A 23,524-nucleotide genomic window follows, 5' to 3' on the forward strand; every position below is an offset into this window, starting at 1 on the left:
ACTCATCTAAAGGCAGGAGAGTACCTTCCTGCCGAAGTTAGTTAAGTCTTACATGCAACCCAATCCTTCAGAAAGATGGGGAGGGAGGTGATGGGGGGTGGGGGGAGGATATTTGACTCGTCTCCCTCGCGGTTCTTCTGCAGGGATGCGGTGCCTTGTGCAACCTTCCGGCTTTGCGGGGGAGAGGGCACCCTGTTACACAAAACAGAAGTGGTGGTGTAGCTTGCTTGGCTCTTTTTAACTGATTCTCTTTTCTTTTTTTTCTTTTTCCCCCGAGAGATGACAATGGCGTGAGCATGAAGACACCCCGGGGGATGGGTGCATCCGCGTACTCAACCTCCCACTTTGCTTTGGTCCTGTGCAAACATAAAATTTATGTTCCCAGAGACCCAAAATCGCCGCCGGCTGCCCGGCGGGGCGGTCGGAGGAGAGGGGCGGCTCTTCCTCTGCAAACTTTCCCTGTCCCCTCCCTCGCCGCCTCTCTCCCTCCTCTTCTCTCCTCCCTGCCCTTCTCGGCTCCCCGTCGACGATGGCTGAGAGGCCAGGGAGCAGCGGGATAGCACCGCTGCCCGTCTGGTCCTTGCCTGGTCCCCGCGGCCGCTCCCAAAGCGACATCTCCTCCTTCTCCTCCTCCCGGAGGACCTGCCTGCTGCGGTCCAACGTGGGCGGCTCAGGTAAGGAGGAGGGAGGGAAGGGTCCTTGTGTCCGAGACCTCGGAGCCGAGCTGAATTTGGGAATTTGGGAAAAGACATCCTCGCCGGTACCCTGTCCTGTTCTCCCAGACGTAGGAATTGTCTTCTCTCGGTGGCCAGAGGTGTGGATTTCTGGGGTGCATAGTGCTTGACCTTCTCCTTAATAAGATGTTTGGAGAGTTCCAGGCTTTTTATACCCATGTTCATACAAATGAATGAATGAATCCTGGTAGCATCGTGGCTATGCACCCATTTGCCAAAGCATCTAACTGCAAGGGCAGAAGAGTCCCAGGAAAGTTTCAGGGTATATTTCCAGGACATCAAAATTCCTCATCTTGCTGCTTCACACATTGTATTTCAACTGCATGTCAGAATTTTACCTTGTGCCTTTGTATCTGCTTCGGGATTTTAATAGGTGAGAAAAAACGTGTGAGTCAGAATCCCACCATCTTCCTTCAGGAGTCAGTCCCTGCAAGTGCACACAGGATGATTGGGGGTGGGGGCTGTTCCTTTGGGACAGAGTAGACTTCCTGCAGGATTTGGAGAAGCTTTGCTGTATAAAATGAGAAGAAGTGAGGGCGCTAATTTACAGTGCAAATACTTGAAAGTCACCAAAGTGGCTGGGCTGTGCTTTACTCAGTCTGTTTCCTGAGGTAGGACACTAAGGAAAATTAAATTCTGGTCTCCGTAGGGCTGAGCACGTTTTGAAAATGTGTGCGTGCCCAGTTGCAAATCAGCCCTGCTCTGTTGACTAGAAGAAGTCTGTAGGCACAAACACCCTGGCGATGTTGGTATTTCAGAAGCACTCACACACTACTGCTCAAAGGTATCCATGAAACACCACCAGGGAAGCTCCAGAGTGCACTGAGGGATCTCCTCTGCTGCAGCACAAGACAGTGCAGTGCATGGTTGGATCTGCAATGGACCAGAGTGTTCTCTTGTGTTTGTCCCTCAGGGAATCTTAAGATGAAGCAGAACATTTGCTTGGGGAAGATCAAGTATACAGCTACGCCCGCCTGATGAGGAGAGAGGGAATGAAAGCTTGCTTAGTCACATAGGAGCAAATAGATTCAGCTTATGGGGCCAGAGGCTACCAGCAAAAACAACTCTGTGCCATTTTCTGTATAATTTTCTGTTCTACTTTTTTGTGTGTCTACTTAAAAGTTATGATGAAGGAGATTTGAGACAGGAAGGCAGGAGGAGGTTCTAATTCTTCAGAAAGGACAGCTTTTAGGTCTAAGGAGTATTTCAGCACTGCCTGGGGACTGCTGCTTGAAGAATGCTCTGTGACTGGATGTGTACATCCCTGGATCCAGAGAGATCTCCACAGAGGGATCGCCACAGAGGCTGACAAGATTGAGACCATATCAGTGTAGATGTGTTGTTATTTGTAGTTTCTTACACAAGACATTTTAGGATCTCTGTTTCCTGACTTGATTTTTTATTTTAAATTTGAGGATGTGCTTCCTGCCACTAAGGAACAAGTGATGCTTTCTTTGCTGTTTTTTGTTGGTTGTGTTTTGTTTGGTGGTTTTGGTTTGTTGTGGTTTTTGGTTTTGTTTGTTTGTTTGTTTTTGTTTGTGTTTTTGGTTTGTTTTTGTCTTTTGTCATATTTTCTCTAATTCTGTATTTTCTCTCTTGCTGCTTCCTGTATCTTTTTTCCAGCTGCTCGACACAACAAAAACACTTACATATGGCCACACAACTGTTGATTCTGTCTTCAAAAAGGAAAGTATGCATTAAAGATGCAAAGCTGTTTAATTTTTAATATGGTGGTTAGAGAATTGGTTTTATACTGAGGTGCCATTAAAATAACCTGATTTTTCATTCCCCTACTAACCTGGAGAACAATTGTAATGGGGAAAGAAATGTGAAGAAACAATGAGTCATTATTTTTGCTTCTACCTTTTTCTCTAGCCATACCATTTGATTAAAGTAGGTGACTCATTTGCATAAGATGTTACGTGTGCTCCAACATCTGCGTGTATAGAAGAACAATTTGCATTTTAAATAACCTGCAAAATGTTTGCTTTGTGCCTGTTCCTGAGACTGAGTCACTTGCAACTCCTGGCAGCTCTTGTTGCATATTTGTTTCCATTTTCTAGAACCTGACATGCGTTGTGCTGAGAAAATGTTGTCTCCTCACACTCCTTCAGTGATGGGTTGGTACCCCTGTAGAGGTTCACGCTGTCATTTATTTTACCACCTTCTGATCCACCATTCTCAATGCAGGATCTATGAAAAGGCAGTATTTGTAGAGACCCTTCTAGGTAGGGGAAATATAATAGCTTTTTTAAAGACATTTTTGGCAGTGGTCCATAAAATGCATCTGTTTTTATTCTAGGTCAGTACTGCATGTATCTTGATAGTGCAGTGAGGCTGGACAGGTGGTCCCCATGTTTATGTTGTCTGAACTTTCTTACCCCCACGCCTTCTTCTGCTGTTCTTGCACACTGACAGAAGCAGCTTACCCGTATCCCTTTACAGCATCTCACTTCATTAGCTGCCATTCAGTATGTGAGGACAATATATTTCCAGGAGTTTCTTCTTCAAGATGATCTTTTCTTTTAGTGCTAGTGGTAGAAGATAACTTCATTTCTCTTCCTGGGCTATCACCTCCTCCACTGTTTTGTCAGGCCTTTTTATTTGTGGTAAGCCCCTAGGAGGAACAAAGTGATACTCGTCATGAGTATGGGTGGCATGATCTAGAATTTTGATTTAAACCTGAAAAAGTGTAATGTCAGCAAAATTCAAGGTCTCTGTGGCAGCACAGCTTGTGCATCACTTCAGCACTGTGGCATGCCCCAGCTGACAACTGGCTGGTTTCTCAGACCATCTGAAGGAGATGGGTGAAGAAAAACATACTCTTCTAAAATTTCAGGCCAACACCAGAGCCACTTGCAGAAAGCTGCTTGAATTACATACCTTTAAGCAGTCTTCCATGTTTGGTGACTAGATATATAAACCCACCTTGAAGGTGGATCAAGTTAATTGAGTTTCTTAATGTGTCCAACACAGATGGGGACTGAACTGAAAGACTCTGTTCGAATGCTTTCCCAGAACTCATCCAAACCCTAGATTTGGTGGCTGTGGGGCTGAAGGCAGCTCTCAGCATGAGCTGTGGGTCCTGGGTTGCAGGGTGGAAGAGGTGCTGCTTCACATGAACAGTGGCAGTGGCTCCTTTAGTGACAACCCCCAGGCACCAATCTCTGCGGCTGCAGTGCCCGCTCTTTATCTGCATGTCCATGCAGACAGTTCGCACTTCGCTCTCTTTTTAGTGTTGTGGGTTTTGTTGTGCAGCCTTGCACTTTGTTCCGAAGGCGGTGAAGTCTGTGGTGAGGTGCCTCTTGGTGAAAAGGGAACCTTACTGCTCAGATCAGAAGTCAGAAAACCACCCACCTCTCTGCTCTGGGATTGACACTCTCGTATTGTTGCAGTTCCTCTTGAGCTCTCGCTCTTTGGCAGCAAGAAGTTTCAGATAATTTGTTCCATTCGTAAGACGTGCACCTTTCAGGTGGAGAGGTGAGCTTCTCACGCATCTTTCCATTCTTTTCATGGGGTTTTTGAGCCCTTCTGACAACAGACAAAAAAACCTACCTAAGAATTCAGACAGCAATTCATCAGTACCTCAGACTACAGCCCAGATGCTGGGTGACAGAAGAAAATTAAAGCCTGAGTGCAAATGGCAGTCCTGTCTCAAAACTTGTACATCCCAGTGATTTGGGGTATTTTTGTAGGTTAATTTATTCAAAATGATAATAACTGTAATCTATGATGCCATCTGCTGCTGCTGACTCCAAAGTAGAGTGGGTGAAAAGATTGCTTAAAATCCTCCAGTTAAGTGAAGAACTGGGGAAGCTTTCTTGTAGTGATCAGAGCATCAAAGTGGCTCATGCTATATGAGATGAAAACTGACAATTTATGGACTTATTTAAGCTTTTCATGATTAGAGCACCCCACTCTGCAAACTTAACAAATGTCAGATTCTCTTTTTGTTTAACAAATTCTCTGGTTGATGCAAAGGACACATTTTTGACAGCGGAAGATATTTGAGAATCTAGAAAGGGTGAAACCCAGAATATGCTCTAGACATTGACCTGATTATCTGGGAGCATGGAATCTAGGGGAAAAGGTAAATTTTGGGTGAGTAGATAGGTAGCTGTTAATGTGTGCCTGTATTTCCCTCTGCACTTGTACTCATATTTCTCCAAATGGCTACAGATTCCAGTTTCCATATATTCAAAGCAAGAGTCTTGCCAAGCTCTCTGGGAGTTAGAAAAATGTTGTTTTTCAGTCCTAAGATGGGGTTGATGAGGGAGAATATTCATGTTGTGGGAGAACACCACAAATAAAGCAGCTGATTTTGGTACATTTTATGAAAATATGTGAGTTATGGGAAAACATGATTCTCCATCATATGAAGCAGGATTTGTTTGCAACACAAATTGAAGTACAGAATTTTGCAAGAAGGCCAAGGCAGACAGTTTTTGGTAGAAATCTATAGTAGAAGTTAAGACAAATAATAATTTGGGGGAATTTAGAAATTCGACTCAGCATGACTAGGTCGTTTAGTGCATCCTGTCCTAAGTTCACATTAATATTTTTGCATCAATTTTAAAACCTAAACTATCATGAAACTTATGCTTATATAATTGAAGCAGCTACTTTGTAATAATCTATTTAGGTCATCATCTCATAATGTTAAATCTCATCCTGGTCAACCTTACATGTAACTTATCATTTCAGAATGATGCTGAGGAAAAATTTAGGAATCATTTGGTCTGCATACACTGGCAAAGTTTAAATCTGCCTGAAAAACAGTTCAATTTATAAAACAGAAGGGCATCTAGAGAAGAAGCATGTGTCAGAATATAGTCAGCCATTTCTAATGTGAGTTTATACCAAAATATACGCAGAATAAGAACCTGCTTGTTTTATACTGGACTAAAAGACATTACTCCCCACCAACTCTTGCAGAAAAACTGCAGTAGGTTCTTGTTATTAGCCCAGCCTGATTAAGCCTGAAAGGGAAAACCCTGGGGATACCATGATTTGCAAATATAAACCATGTGTTCCACATGTCAAACCATGGCATAGTTTCTGAGGCAAAAACTTTACAATAATATATTCAGACTTGGGCTCAGGCTTAATTTTTTTTTTTTACATGTGATGATAATCTTCATGGTTGGCTAAGTAGAAATTTAACTGCAAACAACTGCAGCATAGTATTTAATACATGTTTTGCAGCAGCTGGACCAGTAGCTGATGGTGAGATCTGCTCAGTGGTTTGCTGCTGAGTGTATTTTGGTTTCTCAAGGCCCTTTGGCATTTAGCACTTCCTGCTGCTCTGTGGCTCCTAGCAAGTAACCATTTAATATCAGACCACATGTCAAGTATGAAGGCTGAAAAAATGATTCAAAGAGTAGCTGAAGAAAAATTTTTCTTCTTCTCTTACTGTGAGCAACTTGTTCAAAAGAAGCTTTTGTTTTGATTTTGAAACCGGAATGTTTCACTAGCCAAACCCATCATTAGCATAAATAATTTATCTTTCTTCCCTACCCCACTCCTGCATGTCCTTCTCTTTCTGTCATTGTTTCCTGAAAAAGCAGACAGCTTATGGTCAAAAGGCTGAGGAGAATTAGCAGGTTTTTTAAAGGTTCATGAAGAATTTGCATTTTTTTACTTATTTAGGTTTTTTGAAATCAGAATCTTTTCAGTGCCAGAAATCCTGTAAGATTTCAGCTTTCACTAACACCAGTATTAGTTATGTTTTTGAATTTTTACTCTCATTGAATATGTTTTATCAGAAAACAAACATAGTTTAGTGATAATCTTTTCTTTTTCTTCCTTTTCCCCTAGCATTTCACCTAGCATGTTGCTAATTTTAACAAATGCAAAAATCAGTTTTTCTCAGGTACAAACCAAATGGCACAAAAGGAACAGTATCCAGAAGAAAATAGAAAATCCTGACTTCATTCTGTGTTCATTCACTTCTCACTTTATGTTTGAAATTTTCAGTCTGAAACCCCACCACAACAAGGGGTACCCTTGCTCTTCATTCATGTGGAAAGCACTGTGATGTTCCTGAAATGCAAGCACAGTTTTAGGCAGTCAATACTTCCCTTGAGGGTGAGCTGAGAAAACTTGTTCGCTATTGTGCGGTTTTGATGCAGAACTGGACTTCTAAGATGGTGTGTGTATAAATTCTCTAAGTGCCTTTGATGTCACAGTTTTGAGTTTTCAAAGAGTGAAATATTAGTAAATTTTTATCAGTGTCAACTATTTAGTGTAATGGGGTCAGAAGTGTTGGCCCTGCCTTAATACAGCCTGAAGTTGCAAAACCGCTGAGCTTTTGCTCTCAGGTGGAGGGAGCACCCACAGAGGAGCTAAAGAGCAGCTTAAACCACTGCATCTTTTGGTGATGAGACACTTTTCTACCCTCTCTCATTTCTCTCACGTTACTTACATGTTCCTGACACCATTGCCCTTCACATTTCTCACGCTTGGCTCTATTCAGAGAAATACAGGATCTAGCAGTGCGGGGCTGGGAGGGAAATGTGGAAGAGGAAGCATTCAACCACAGATGGCGGCACGGTGACCCTTCACACGAGATAAAATATTTTAAAAATTATTTTCAAAATAATTATAATATTTTTACTGTATTTTTTTTTCAGACAATGTAGCATTTAAGAGTTACTTGGAATAAAATATGCACTTTGTAGCTTGGCCCACATATTCTAACGTTTACACAAATTGTGGTGGCTCCCAGTTGGGGAATTTACCTAGTTGCACAGCACCAAACACTATTTCCCCTAGATGGATGCATCAGTCAGCAGCTCTGTTTTGGCATCTCTACCAGGTTGTTCCTATACAAACTATACTGGAAATGAGAATCTTTCTTCCTTTCACCTCCTGCTCAGTCTCTCACTCTCCTCTTTCCTGCTAACTTCTTTTCTGCATTCTCCATAGCTTCCAGTTAATGTAACTTATATTGTGTTGATAGCCTACACATCATTTTTGGTGATCCTCTGTTGAGGTCTGGTTAGGTACATGTGAGGTTGTCGTATCCTGCCCATTTGAGTCTAATGCACTGAGATGTGAAGGGACTAGGACCTCCAATTAATGACATTAAGTTTATAAAATAATAATGCAATCGCCTGCAATTAATAATAACATCAAGTAAGTGAACAGTAAATTTATTTTCTGTCATCAGAATTTGTACAGGCCAAGCAGAGGTTCCTTCAGTGTTAAGAATTCATTGGGAAAAGGTAAAAGATCTAAAAATTCGAAAAGAAAGGGTTGCTGAGTATTAGGAATGAAGAAGAAGTGCTTCAGAGCCTTTCTAAGATAAAGCTTGGCACAGTGGCAAAGATCAGGAAACATGAACTCTGGCATCATCCTTACCTTATCTAAAGTTATTAAATCAGCTTAAGTTTCTTTGAATACAGTTTTTTCCTGATAAAATAATAGTTTTGTGAAAATCAACTTTTGATTTTTTTTTTTCTGTAGAAACGATCCTGATTTCAGGCATATTTCTTAATTTTCAGGAGAAATATCTGACAAAAATTTGAAAATGGCAAATTATCGCTTTGAAAAATTAACTGAGGTTTCTGCAACTTTTCATTACACAGATATTTGGTGTAAGGGTTTTTTTTCCTTCTGGTTTGGAGATCAGGAAGAGGAATTAAAGCTGCAGAGAACTGCCAGAATTTCCCCACCGCAGAAATGTGGTTATTCTAAGGGATCCTGTCTATTAAATGTACACCCTCCCAAGGCAAGGGTAACCACTGCCAGATTCCTTTACAAATTATTGGATAGCAAAAGGTACAAATGCTCTTTTGACAGAATAAGGATGTTGAATATATCATAGAACCAGACTGTAAAAAGCATGTTGAGCAAAGCTCTCTCTCCAGAGCATGTGTGTTTGCTTTTCCTGTTTTTGGGGGTAGAATCACAGCTTTTAAGATGTATCTGTGACTAATACACGCATTACTGAAGAAAATTACAGCCACTAAATAGAATTGGTATTGAGATATTGTTTTGCATCCTCTACAAGCACAGTAAAGAGGGGTTGTGGTGCATTTGCAATTGAATGTGCCCTAATTGCAGGCCTTCTTTGTGCTCAAACACAGGCAGCTATATTTGAACTTTGTCAGTGAAAGGATAATTAGCAGTCATCTGCTTGCCACTTTCTAATTTAATTACTCTCTTGCCCAGTGTCAGGGCTGCCAGTAAATGTTAGTGGTTTAAACCACCAACGAAACTGTGACTTTTTTATCTGAAAAAAGATGAGTGATACCAAGGTGTAGCACAAAAAAGCAGAGTCTGCAAGGCGTAATTCTGATTTTTATATTGATTTAAAACAGTTTTGCAAGCTGAGAAGGGTGCGATTTGAAATATGTTATTTTGCTTGCACAGCCAGAGCCAGGGTAATTGATCAGGGACTAGTGGACATCCCAAACCACGACAAGAACTGCTCCAGCCCCAAGGATGAAATACGGCAAAGCTGCCTTTGTTACTTAGGTTTATAGGTGCCTCTGCCTGTGTTTGAGTAGACTCTCGACTCTATATCCTTAGGAGTGAGCCAAGAGAGAGAATTTCACCTCCCCAGGGGCATGGCATCTCTCTTCCAGCTCTCTGACTTTTGAGCTCTTAACATTTTTTTAAAAATCATGGTGCCTTCCTGTTACGCCTTCCTGAAAACAAAACTGAATGGCAAATTTCACATCATGTTTATTTTAGTGAATAGCAAATAAAAAAATGTCTGCCACCCAGCTATTTAAGTATTTGGAGACACATCTGCTATGAATTTTGCCTTTCTTTGGAAGTTGAGATAAACAATGGCTTTTGATCTACAAATAGCAAAAATCATTTTGGGGAAAGATTTCCAAAAAATGAGTGCAGTAATTTCCAGAGCTTTCTCATATTTAGCTGGTCATCTTGGGATTTGTCTAATGGGATCTTCCTATGGCAAACTGGTGAATGTGTGTGTGGTTTTGTAGGTGATTTCAGCTCACCGGGCACGAGCAATGTTTATCACTGGACACACGGTAAATAGAGCATTGTACACTCCTGCATTTAGTGCTCTACCTGAAACAAGCTCTGAAAGCTACACCCTTGCAGTGCAGCGCTTGCCAGACCCGCAGGGAATGAGCAGGATGAGCAGTGAATGATTTCCTTTCCGCTACAGGGGCGGAAGACTTCAGGACTTCAGATGTGCTGCCTGTCCCTTTTTTGGCTCTGTTTCAAATAGCTGTCCTGACGATCACCAGACCCTGGAAGAAAGTTTCCTCTCCTTGCAATTTCCATGGGGATTTTTTTGTTTGTTCGTTTTGGGGGTTTTTGTGTGGGGTGTTTTTTTTGTTTGGTTTGGGTTTTTTTCTTTTTTGGTTTTTTGCCTTTCACTCAGTGCCTGATGTGGAGGCAGTGCCAGGCAGCTCCACAGGTTTGCCTATCCTTGGGTGAGGGAAGATGGCAAAGATATCACACGTCTCAAATAGCAAGGTAATTGCCTAACAGCAGCTAAGGCATTACTTTGAAATCACTTTTAATTCAAGCTGGGTTAAGTAAAATGCAACCAAAGCACATCTTTTTAAAGTTTGTAAAATAAGTCCGTTGCTGTTCGTTTGAAAAGAGAATTAAAACATCACAGTCAGAGTGAGTGCTGGCAAGATATCTGTAACCAGTCTGCTGAATTCAGGGGGAGAGCAATCCATCAGACTTTACTTTGGTGCCAGCAGTTTAAAGGTTTTCCATGCTTCTTTTCCTACATCTTCTATGAAGTTTGCAATAATATTGTGTGTTTCGGATGGCTTTGCATTTCACTAGAACTCTTGTAATTTATTGAAATTTGAAATTACATCTTGCTGGCAACACAGAAGTTGTTATCCCATAAATTTCTGGTGAGTGGAAGTAACTCAGTGGAGCACACAGCTTTTGCAACTTTATTGCATTATTGTATAAACTCTGTGGGGGAAAAGATATTTATTCCACTCATGACAGGCCAAGATTGGAAAAGTGTTGTAAGCACAGGAGGGGATGTGTAAAAGATTTCTTGGGAGTGAGATTTATTGGGCTGGGGAACGGCCTCCCTGGAGGAACAGTGAAAGTTGCTCTTCTTTAAGTGCTGGAAGCACTTAAAACCAGAGCTGGAAACACACTAAGAAGTATGTGAAGATAAACTTTTTGCAACAACAACGAAGAGGGTTTTTTGCAGTTCTGAGTGTTTTTTGGGGGGTTTTTGGTTTGAGTTTTTATTTCTGTGTTTAGGCCAAATCACGAATGACATCAGAGGGACAGAGGACTGAGTATACAAGCCATCCATCTACCAGACTCAGTGGAGGAAGGAAATAAAGATGGATCTTTCTTTGTTAGTGAATGGAAGAGCCATGTCCATGACCCACCCTCAGTGGCAGGGTGTCCTCTCTAAGTCCTTTAAAAACAGACAGAAATGACAGAGATGGAAAGGAATTCTCCCAAGCAGCAAAAAAATCTGACAATTAGATAAGTGAAATGAAAGGCAAAGCCAAATTTGCCCTTAGTATTTCGATGAGGAGTTTTGTTGCACACAGTTTTATCCTAAGCTTAAGATAAATAGATATTTAAATTATTTGGGCTGAATATCTAGAATATTTGGATGAATTCTAAGCAATAGGGTTTTGACAGTGGGAAGTACTTCAATTAAACAAGTTGCTTTCTAAGACAAACGCTTTTATTAAAGAAATGATATCAAAGAGATTTTAATTCAGTCACTAATTAATGAAGTAAATTCTGATATTTATTAGAACTCATACTTCTGCTTCAATGAACTTGTCTCAGCTATATATGCCCCATAGAGAAAATAAATCCCAGAAAAACTAAACTTCATGCACATCATATATGAAGTAAGTGATACTTGACCCAAAATGTTTTTATACAAATATTGATTATCATTATAATAGGAGAGAGAGGGAAAAAAAATCCAAAAAGAACTCTGCAAATGGCAATATGCATTTCTCTCAGACTCGGAATTCGATGCTTCAAATTATGCACATTTATAAGAAGGACTGGATTTTTTTAAATGTATTCAAGTTATTTCTGATTCTAATCATTTTATGTGTCAATAAAAGCTACAAAATACGTGCACTGTGGAGTAGTCCTAAATTCCATTTGTTAGTATGAGCTTAATCTATAGAAGCAGAATTGTAAGGGTGACTTTATTGCAGCAATTTGGGATTCCTGTAAAAGTAATTTGGCCAGTCTTATAATTATACCAAGGCAAAACCAGAAGCTAAGTTCAATGGCATTTGGTAGATACCAGATATCTGTGGGATTCACTCTAATGTTGAAGACTTCTATAGGATAAAGGCTGGTATGGTTCAAGGAACCAAAATTCCTTGTTTGTCTTTTAATGAAATACTTCCCCTCTCTGCTGGTCTGAGGAATGTAACATCCCTAAGTGGATTTCTCTGAGCCCTGGAATTTCTATATTAGCACTGAACATTGGCTGAGTCATGTGGATAGCAGGCACTGAAATAAATGCTGCCACAGAACTGCAGGACAGTTTTTATTAGGGCTGCATTCTTTTTTTCTGTAAAATTGCAGTACAGATTCTTCTGCTGGGAATTCACAACACATTAGGAAGAAGAGCATGTGAAGGGTGCCCTGTACATAGGCAGTGAAGAGCTCTTAGGTATGATAACGTCTATAAATGAAAAAAAACTACTCAGCTTCAATTCAGTCCAGTTCATTTAAGTGATATTTTTCTAAACCACTGAAATAGAAGCATCAGATTGGTGGGGCCTTGCTTTCTGTGCTACAAAATACAGGTACACAGCCACAGGGAGGGAAGGAACTCTTGGTGGCTACCGAGTATCTCCGAGAGAAATGCTGAAGACTGGCCACATGGGCCCTTGCTCTGGACAGGGTAACAGGCTTCAGTCACTGCACTTTGAGAATGCCATAGAAGGAGAAGGGGCTGGGCACCTCTTTCCTTTCCCTCTCGAGTCTATGCTGTCATTTTCCCCTCCCATTTCTATGATTTGAGATAGTGTAAGTAGATAATACAGACATTTTGACCTCTCAGCAAATGCATTGGCTTTGAGAACAGGGAGGAGACGCAGCAATTCCAGTAGACCAAGCATCCTTCAGTGGAGAATGCCACACAGGCTAAGCCACAGTGGTCCAGCCAAGTCATCCCTGTGACTGCATCCCACCCAAGCTTCACCATCAGATGCTGTGCAACTCCCTTTGAAATGCAGGAGTGCACTGCCAGTGAAGGCTATTGCCACGTCTCTGGCCTTGTGACTTCACAGTGACTTTCCAGTGCTTTACATTGTTTTGGTTTGGCTCCAACAGTCACATTCTCAGTTGTGGGTTTTTTTCCCTCCAGTAGCTGCTGGACTTCTTTGGTGTTGAAAACTTCTGAAAACACAATTCTCCCATGCCCAGGCATTCAGAGGTTAGGAGAAAGAGGCAGAAAAGCTACTGTTCTTTTTTTATTCCAAGAGAAGTTGTAATATGCTTTCTACAGCATCTCCATGTTCCTGGAGGCTTGATTCATGATGTTGGTGCACTTGTGGTTGGAAGTGCTGCTATTGACTTCAAAGAGTCAATGCGAAGGCTTGGGCTGGAATAGATTGCTGTAGCTTTTATCCCAGGAAGGCTTCTTTACAACACTTTACAAAGATGAGAGTGACCTGAAGTTAAATATCACAGTCCTCCAGAAGGCAAAAGTCCCTTTGGGAACAGAATGGTTTTTTTCAGTTCCAGCCTCTTAAGAAAATCCTGATGTAAGCAGGGATGAGATGCATTAACAAGTTTTGTGATTGAGCAGGGTCAATAAGGGCCAAAATAAATGTGAGATTGTTTTCCAAAGGAAATTAAACAGAGCAAGTACAAAGCATCCATATGCATCCAAATACAAAGCAATTCCATAGTAGGTAAAAATACACAGCAGCTTCTACCTTTATCCTGTGAAAGCCCTATGAAGGTCCACTTGATGATGTGGGAGTCTGCAGGCAGCCAACCTTCAGAGAAGAGGGTCTCCTCATGGGAGGAGAGCCCTGCTTTGGCTCCTTGTTACTCAGGTAAGGACAGAAAGAGGATGGGATTTTCCATAATTATCTGTGACTCGCTTCCTCTGCTGGATGTGTGTAGGAGAGAGGAGTTTATTAGCTCTTCTTCTCTGGTGTAAGCAGTATTATCTCCCTCCACACAGCAAGGTCTTTTATTATAGTACCAAGAGGAGTAGAAAGGGCTAGGAGAAATCAAGATGAAAAGGTACTGACTCAGACAGCAAAGGAAAATTGAAATGCAAAAATTTGAAATGGTTTAAAATGCAAAAGACCTTCATTAGAAACAAAATAAATTAGTTAACTGAAATTTTTATACCTTTTTTTATGTTAGTCTGCTGTTATGTCCACAAACAGAGCAAATTATTTCTTTATCTAGAAAAATCCATTGATTCTGCTCTTCTTCTTTCATTTTATCTCCAACAAACTACCTTTTGGCTCAGCATCTCTGATTCCTGTTTGGTGGAAAATCTTTATTCTCCAGGTCTTTTTTACTATGATGCCCACCAAGTGTGGGAAAAGTAGGGATACCCTCCATCTAGCAACAATTACTGTAGGAGTCCATCTGCCTGTGGTGGCCAGCAGAGATGATGTGATGGAACTGTACCAGCTTATCTGCTCTCCTCTGCGATAGATACGAGGAGAATTGTCCATAGACTGAGATATTCCTACAGGTGTATGGAGGAGTCTGAAAATATTGACAGGAAACAGCAAATGACTAGGTTGGTGGCTTTAAACATTTTGTTTGCATTATAGTGATTGCCTGAAGAAAGCCTCACTTATGAGAACAATCTTTTTATTTTTTTCCCTGTGTAATAAAGGTGTAATTGTTTGTGCTATTTCCTGTCTTACAAGGCCCCACAGCTTCAGTGACCTTCCCTCAGGAGGAGGGAAATGGGAAAAATTTGGAAAAGCCAAGCTTTTTGGGCTTAGTGAATATGCTTATGTTCATCAATATATAGTCAGAATATACTGTCTAGTGATAAGGTAGAATTAACCCCCTTATGCCTCCTGTTCTGTTACATCTTCCTTACTCTAGTTATTTTTGGTAGGATTTTAGGGTTAAGAGCATCCTTAACGTAATTATTGCAGCATCTTGCCTTGTCACCACACAAAGAGCTTCCCCTGGGCCCAGCCACACACGCTGAATGCCTCACACCATGTGCTCCCGAATTCCCTCTCTGCCTTCAGACACCGTGTGCCTCCCATCGTGTGTCACCTGCACAGCTCATTGGGGAGCCTTCACCTCCCGGCTGCCCCGCCGGCTGCTGGGGACAGCTGGGCTGGGAGAGCTTCTGGGTCTCAGGGAGATGCTGCTGTGTGAGGCTGGTACACTAGATGGAGTGGTTGTGATGCTGATCCGCAAAGCCTGCCTCTCTGTGCTGGATTTTTGCCTGGCTCAGGCACCTGCCCGCAGGCAGGATCTGAAATATCGGCTTGTTTATACGGAGCGACCAGCAGCAGATTGCCCCGAGCTGGTTTCGCCTGGTTTCTGCTCCTCCCCAGAGGAAGTCACAGCAGGGTCATCATTAGTTTTGGTGCCTTAAGTGTCTTTAAAGGCACAAAGCTGGAGTGGGATGAGATGGGGATGGTGTGTCAGCATTTTAAATTTCCTAACGCTCGCTTTTCCCCTCCACCTTTTTTCTTTTTTTTTTTTTTAATCCATAAAATGTATATTTAAACAACACAAAATGTTATTATCAGCCATTGCTCTTCCCTCAGCAAAGGTAATGCTGCAAGCTTGGCATTATTGGTTGTACTGGTGAAATTGGATCTCCTTGTTGGATTGATTCTGATGTACTTTGGTCAGGACTTGTGGGTTCTGTATTGATCTGCCGAAGAAACTGCTGAGGAGTGGGGGAGCAAGGTCTGTGTTGTTTGGGACCTAACAGAAGCTCTTTTTCTTTGCCAGCAGCCTGTTGCACATTTGGGTATTGATCCATTATGAGGGAATCTGGCTTTAATTAGTACCAGGTTTTCCAGTATTTGTGCAGAGTGCTTTGACCCTAGTCCACAGCAAGTTTGCAAAGGCAGACTCTCAGGCTGAGTTGCACCTTTATTATGTAGTCTTCTGAGAAAGAAATCATTAAAATAATTGGACTATAATGTTTATGTGTGCTGAACCTGAAGTACTGTTTTCTAAGTCAAAAGTCAGTTGAATCTATAAAAAATGTGTTCAGAAACACATCTAGGCTCTGATTAGCATTGTGCACTTAAGTACCCTGATGTCTTCCTGGCCTGGTAGACATTTAGAATTGGTATATGCAGCTCTAGGGGCAGGCGCAGAACCCCTTGACTAGACTGAATGAGACTGGAAATAGTAATTCCTTCTCCCAGCCTGAAAATTCCAGCATTGGAAAGACTTTCCCCAGAAGCCTAAAAGAGAGACATCTCTCATTTTTTCCAACCTCAAAACAGTTTTATGGCAGGAAAAATCCTTTGTTTTCCTTTTTTTCTTTTTAAAATTTATTTTCTTTTGTTCTTGGAGGAGGAGGGCCTGATAGATTTTGGCTTTTAGACTATATTTCATGAAAAATAACCCCACAGTAATGTTAAGTGGTTCATATACAATTGATAAGTATCAAAGCTATCATCAAAGTTTTCATGTATACCAGTCCATCTGCAACAGAAATATTTTTCTACTTGAAATAATAAAAATTATAGATACTAGATATATGACTAAAAGTATGCTAAAGCAGTTTTCCCATGACATATCACCAAATGAAACATGAAAAGAGCACTATTACTAACTTACCAAAACATTTCTCTGTTGTTTATTCAATACTGCCTGAAGTGATCATAAAAAGTGACTCAGTGAAAAATGACTGTGTCATTTTATAAAATGTAATCCACGCCAAGAAAATTACATCTGTAAGTCCTGGCCATCTCCCACATATATGTGCAAATGAATAAGGAGAGGGGGAAAAAAAGCCTTTAAATTGCTCTTCTTAGCCAGGTCTCAGGTGAGAACAAGCCTTGAGCTGCCACACTCAAGCAACCATTGCACACCTGCAAGACTAAGGAGCCAAAGCTCCTTCACTCCACAGCATCCACAAGAAATGCTTGGTGTACTTCAGCCCCAGTGGCTCAAGAGTATCCAGGATTGCTGCAGGTTTTCTGAAAGTTTTGGGGCAGACTCTGTTGCTAGAGCAAGGTGGTAGAAATTCTTCATTCCTGGACTCTGGGGAGATAGCTTGGTGTAATTCCATTCAGGTCTTGAAATGTGTAATTGACAATATTCTTATGTCAGGATGAAAAACACGTTGTTGGTTTTTTCTGTTTGTTTAGGCTTTTCTGTTGGTTGGTTGATTGTTTGGTCTGGGTTTTTAAATGAATTTTAAAATATTCACTAATCTTTGGATTAGTTTGTTTTGGATTCAGATAAACATTGATCTAAAGATACAATAAATAGGGTGATCTACTACATTGCTTGTTGCAACCTTAGAACAACATGATATATGAATTTTTCCTTTAAGGTTAACTGTTGGCCTGCTTCCAAAGGTATTTCATTCCTGATTTGGACTTAAAAACCTGTGGGAGATATATAGCAGAGAATCTTCAGGTTCTGGCTAAGCACATTAAGGTTTATCTCTTTCAACTGATTTTTTCCTGTATAAAATAGAAATGCAATTGTTAAACTTGTCCTGTATTTGTGGACAGGTCTAGTTCAGAAATCAATGTCATGGAAACATGGCCTAAATGTTATCTTCATGAATGAAGTATACAACAGTTTGATAAATTGCTCTCAAAAACTTGTATCTGTAGCTTTCTGCCAGTCCAAAAGGGCATCTCCTGCAGGATCTTTCATGTGCCAGTCCCTGGCCTAGCTCTTACTCAGTGCTTCAGTTCTGATTTGAATGTAGGATTACAGAATATCCTTGCAAATTTTGCAGCTATTGCCAAGCCAGGAAAGTTGCAAGCACTGGAGAGGATAGCACTGGGAATCAAAATGCTCTTCTGTCAATTGACATACTCCTCCTTTGGTGTGGTTTTCATATAAAGAGGGTGCACAAAGAAAGAGTTATCAAAATCCAGGTAAAATTCCAAGTCACTTGAGAGGTTAATCACTGTCAAGTAATTTACTTCCAATACTAAGGTTTTGCAAGGATTTAAAGATACTTGAAAAACTGCTTTAGAGAAATGCTGAAACTACCACAAGAAATGTACCATCTCAATTCTTCATCAAAATACTTGTAGTTTGGGGGGGCTTGTCAGACTTGAAGGCTGCAACCTGAGAGAACAAGCAGAGAACAGAAGAGTTGTGAGATTAAGACTGCATGTGATTGTACCATTTACCCACACTGCTAAACTGAATGCAAATTGGAGGAAGGAAATCGTTGAAAGACAGCACACCTGTGCTTTAAAACCACCGTGGAAAATGGGGAATCAAAGAGGAAATCTTCATTGTAATCCTATTGTCCAGGCTGACCTCAGGAACAAAATAAAAATACAATAGTAGCAAAATAATTAGCTATTTCAAATTCATTATATTTTAATAATCAAATCACTATTAGTAATTTAAATAAAAATATTTCAAACACTTTTTTGTCAGCACCCTTCTATAATATTCTCTTTCTTGTTGAAGTAAAGAAGCTTATACTTCCCACCACCCTGCAATGCAAAGAGAAGAGCAACATAGCTCAACCACCTTTTGTAAGAGCTTTAGTGAGCTTTTTCTTCTTGCTCTCAAGAGGGCACCTTTCCCTGTGTTATCTAAATATGCTCTCCAGGCAAATTCAAGCATCATGTTCTTGATGAAATGTTGTTATTTTTAGAAATAAATGAAGCAGGATACATAATTTCCCCTCCTACCCCTTTGTCGATGCTTTTATGGAAAGACCTGTGTTCAGAAGTTAATTGCAGCATCCCAGATTGTGCACAAAATAGGCACTGCAACTGCCAGTGGGTGCTATTGTAAGGGGAAAAGAAAAGGAACAATGCCCTACAAATGTCACTTTGGAGTTCTTTTTTGCATCTTATTACCACCCCAGGAAAAGAGAGCTGACTTGTTTGCCCCAAAAGGGATGAAATGGTCTTGCATGATGCCCTGGAAAGGGATGCCTAGGTGAAAGACTTTACAATAAACAGGGGATTTTGGGTAACAGCTAAGGAAGGAGACAAATTGCAAAAACGAATTTGCCATGTGGATTTGACCCCACTTTGAACTTTCACACAACTTTATGTGCTGTTTCACTTAGGATGACAAACTGATCATAGAAAAGAAATGTCTTCAATTTCTTCATCTGTCAATATACCAAGTCTGTTTCCCAAAACCAGCAGGAGCCAAACAAAAGGGCATTGTTTCACTGTTAGCAGCACAATCTTTTTCAGCTGATGTTTGGTCAGGTTTTCCTTGGGATGTATTTTCAGAGTTCCCCGGCTTTCTTGTTGCCTCTTTGCTCAAAGTCTTTGGTCTTTCTGCCTTTCTTCCCCAGATGTGGACACTTCTGTGCAAAGCAACCAAGCAGTCTGAACCAGATTTACAACGTGTTGTTGATTTCATTGTAATTCACCTCTCAGCACTGGAAGTTTTTGTATAAACAGTACACATTTTGTACTGTTTTTATGTTGTTGTATAAACAGCAGTTTATCCTCTGGCTCCATGCTACAGTGGAATACACTTGGAGTTTTGACTCAGAATGAAAAGGTTTGGGATGCTGAATTATCAGCATTATTACCTGAAATGACTCTAGGGTTTCACTTCTGCTGTACTGGCTAGCTGTGGCCTAACAAAGGTACAGCCTATGGTGACGCAGTAACATCCTGAAATGGAAAATATTTACCTTGTCTATTCATTCAGCGGAAGCAAACTCTTTCTAATGCATGTTTTCCCAACACCTGCATGTGGCACATCTCCAGCTTGCCAATTTGCCTGATGTACTTTGCTGATATCAGCTGGGCTATGTTTGTCACACACATTTTACAGTAAGTTCTGGCAAGCACACTAGCTACCAAATAAGATTAAAATAACTGGTGTTGTTAATGAGCTTCTGCAGGTAAAATATGTGTTTTATAATAATTGAAATATACCCATTCTTTCAGTACCTTTGAGGTGCATTTGAGCATCTGTTTTGTTGCTGGTATTAGAATATCATCAGGCTGCACAAGCTAAAGTAATCTTCTATATGGCAGCTAAAGCAGTTCAGGACAGGAGTTGAGAAGATGTCAAATTGATCAGACATTCCTGTAACTGACCAGGGTGCTGAGAGTTAAATTACACACACACCAGCAATCAATTCACCACACTTTCTGCACTTGAATAGGTGAAGTCAATCTGACTGTTAGTCATTAAAAAGAAATATCCTTTGGTGCCAGTGTGAGGTACCTTGTACAATATCTGGAGCTGTGATTCTAGTCCAGCTGGATCCCTTGAGGAGCTTGATCATGCAGACAAAGTTCTCAGTCATGAATCTCTCCCTTTGAGTCAGGAAGGAGCAGGAGAAATAGATACGGGGGGAAAAAAGATGGTTTTTTTCAGGGGTCTCTTCTGGCAGAACACAGACAGACCCTGTTCGGGCATGCTGGGCACTCTTCACAGTAACTCAGCCCATTCAGCTTGAGCTCCTGACAGTGAAGGAGGAAAGCAATGATTGCAACTCCATGGAAACCCAAGGACTGAAGTAATAGTAACCCCGAGCTTGAAGAGATGACACATAATTCCATCAGACCTTGTACCAATTGCTCATGTGGGTAACATAGCTTAATTAAGAGAGAATACAGTCCCAATATGTTAAAATATAGAGTATATTAATAGATAAATATAGATAAATAGTTATTTTAAAAGTCAATTAGGAAAACACGCTCAAGCGGTGTTTTCCACTCTGCTTTAGTTAGGCTCTCATGCCATTATCCTTTCCAACTATTGCAGAATATCTGGCAGCACCTAAGAGTGGTCCTTTATTTGATGGGTGATGGATTTTACTTTAATAATGTGCACGATGGAATTCAAAAGCAATGCAGGTTAGTGGTAAGATCTATATGATAACTAGCAGTACCAGGAGGGAAAAGACAGCAGAAGTTATACCTCTCTGTAGTGCATCTTGTCAGATGTCTTCTCTTTTGTTTCCAGTTTATGTCTGCTCAGGTTTGTGTCTCACAAATCAAGTTACAAAACATAACCTCCAAAGAGGCAATCAAGTTTGTCTGGCTGAATGTACAGTGCATCACTTACAGCACATGACTGCACACGAGCAGTTGTTTGTCTGCCTTTGGAGTTTGAAAAGCTTTTTCTTTCTTGGTATTTGTTTGTTCATTTTCCTAAAGGTGGCATTTGACATTTAAGTGATCATTATCTAGCTCTTCCTTGCCTAAATTTTACTTCAGCTGGGAGACAGGGCTAAGCCATGCCAATAAATATCTTAAATGCAGTCTTCTATTCCATTGCCTAAGACTTTATTGATGTATTTTCACTCACACTACTTAAAACAAACTGAAACACCCAAAATCTCCTCTATTCTTAACATAAATGTAGCCACATGTTTTATGTCCAGAGACAAAGTCCTGGCCTGACTGAAGTGGAAGTTTTGCTGTTGGCTTCACTGTAAGCTGGTATCACTTCAGATCCTCAGACCGGGATATATACTGTCTTTCCTTGTTTTTTTCTTTACTGGATTATCTGTTAACAGACTTTAAGGGAAAATAGAAATAGAACTATGTTTATGCCTCTCAGTGAGGTTAAATTCCCTCTCTTTTTATTGCTCATAAGATTGCAAGAGAAAAGTCTGCAGAAGACACAAGAGGAAAAATAGAGGGCAGAAGGTAAGAATAAGGTCCTGAGATAAGAAGCAGGGTAAAATGTTCTGTAAATGTATTGAATGCGGTCATTAAGGCATGATAAAAGTGTGACATTTGTCTTCGGCAAGGATAATGAAGACTGGCCTTTTTGCATACATTCATGGCACTAATGCCAGAGGGGTTATTAGGTCTGACTTATGTGATACAAGCCCTTAAATTATGCCCATTAACACTTCTGTTGAGCTCAGTGACTTGTATTTTACTGTTGTCATCCAGAAAGACATCTAGTCCTGATATGATGACCTCCAGACAGAAAATCCACTGATAGCCTTGGTAGCTTAATCACATTTGCCGTTGCAATGGATACATGTTTTTATTTGAACATGCTTAGTCTCAGTTTTTGACCATTTCTTTTTATTCACTCTTTCACTGACAGACTAAAAGGCATTTTGTTTCTTCGTGGTGCCCTGGCCCCTGTGACTCACAAAGTGTGTTCACTTTTCACATTGCAATAGAAAGCTGAAGTATTTTTGCTTGTATTACCATCCTGATGAGGTCAAATGCTGAGATGGAGGTGTCACTGCACCGGCCTCGGTATGACCAAGACAGAGACAAACTGCGATCCAAAACTGGCTGTGCCTGTGTGCAGAGCTTCAGTTTGACCTCTTTGTAGAAAATCTGTTCTAAGACAAATACCTGATCTGGTCAAATATCATAATGGTTCCAGAACATTTAAAGATGTAATTAGATTTCCAAAGTCAGAATATTTTGTAACAGACTCTGTAACTGTCTGTCTCAGGTGTGAAAAGCCCACAGCCCATAGAGTTTCTGTCTGGAACTTTATTTCAGTACATATGTGGAAGCAAATCTTTTATTCCTTGTTATAAGGATTATATAGTACTAAGGATTATGACAGCCTGATACCTTAAAATTTCACTTCAAAAATCTTATTTTGAACTGATTTTCCCTATTTTCTATACCTGGTTTGGCTTAGCACTCTGGGTAGCAAAGGCCACGCCACGAGATAAGGTTTTGATTGGAGCTCATCTCTGTTTCCATAGGAATAGTAACTTGTTTCAAAGCGTTTGTTTGTGATATTTAAAGAGAAAAGGAGAGAGGTTATTTCAGTTTGCTTGACAGAATTCATTTATGTGAGCAATATGTTATATTAAGGCATGAGCACCCACGCCAGGCACTGTAAATGGCTGCCCAGGTCTTGTAGCCTTTCACCTGGAACACTTACCCCGTTTTCTGTGACAGAGAGGAAAACACACCTCTGGACCTTCCCAAATCAGAGCCCTAATCCCTTTGGTAGCCATTTGCATTTCCAAGTAATTTCCAATTTTGGGAGACTGTAAAAAGCAAACAGAAGGGCATATTTTGATCCTGACAGCAAATGCTTGGCAGTTCAGTGAAAGACGTGTGGCAGCTTCAGATCTGCAGAACTTCCCTCTGTAGCAGCCACCCTTGGCTCTGTGCGAGCTGGTACATGGCACAGAGACTGACTTAGAGTAAGGGCAGAACACAGAGGAATAACCACAGCCTAGGCTGTGTGTGAACTGTGCTCATGAGAGGGCAAGACGAGGGAAGAAGGGCAAGTGATGCAGGAGTAATGGCTGGCCAAGAGGGAGGATGGAGCATGGACAAGTCTGCATTTGTACCAGCATGTCAACTGGACCTGACTCTGAGGAGATTTAATTGTTTTCTGAAGGCAGACAGCCTGCCAATAGCTCTAAGCTGGTTTAATAGTAGTAAAAATGCTTGAAGCCATTAGACATCCTGTTTGTGAGCCCCCATCACCAGCCGTGCAGCCATGCTCATGGTGGCACCAGCACGTAGTTAATATATATTACTTTTGGCCATGCCAGGCACAATTCATTCAAGCATATCCAAATCCAAGAAATCCTCTAAATATTTCCAGGGCTGGGTAGGCAGTTAGATACTTGCAAAGCCTCCATAAAGGAATCGGTGAGAAAGCTAAAGAGGAAAACCTTGTGTTTATTTTTCTAGGTATTTCAAACTGAACACATGCCTTGCTGCTTTGTA

The 23,524-nt window shown here is 40.8% G+C and overlaps 1 protein-coding gene across 3 annotated transcripts in view; it reads left to right on the forward strand.

Annotated features, from left to right (window-relative positions):
* The first annotated feature begins 514 nt into the window (after nucleotides 1-514).
* Nucleotides 515-23,524, forward strand: part of PHACTR2 (phosphatase and actin regulator 2) — a 127,197-nt gene continuing 104,187 nt past the window's right edge. For all 3 annotated transcript variants that reach the window (XM_088161663.1, XM_014888625.2, XM_014888628.2), the window contains exon 1: nucleotides 515-674. In XM_088161663.1, the coding sequence (XP_088017789.1) occupies nucleotides 530-674 (145 nt within the window). In that variant the 5' untranslated portion in view covers nucleotides 515-529. The remainder of the gene's footprint in view (nucleotides 675-23,524) is intronic.

Source organism: Sturnus vulgaris, chromosome 3 (genome assembly GCF_052056855.1).
Source record: "Sturnus vulgaris isolate bStuVul1 chromosome 3, bStuVul1.hap1, whole genome shotgun sequence".
NCBI lineage: Eukaryota > Metazoa > Chordata > Aves > Passeriformes > Sturnidae > Sturnus > Sturnus vulgaris.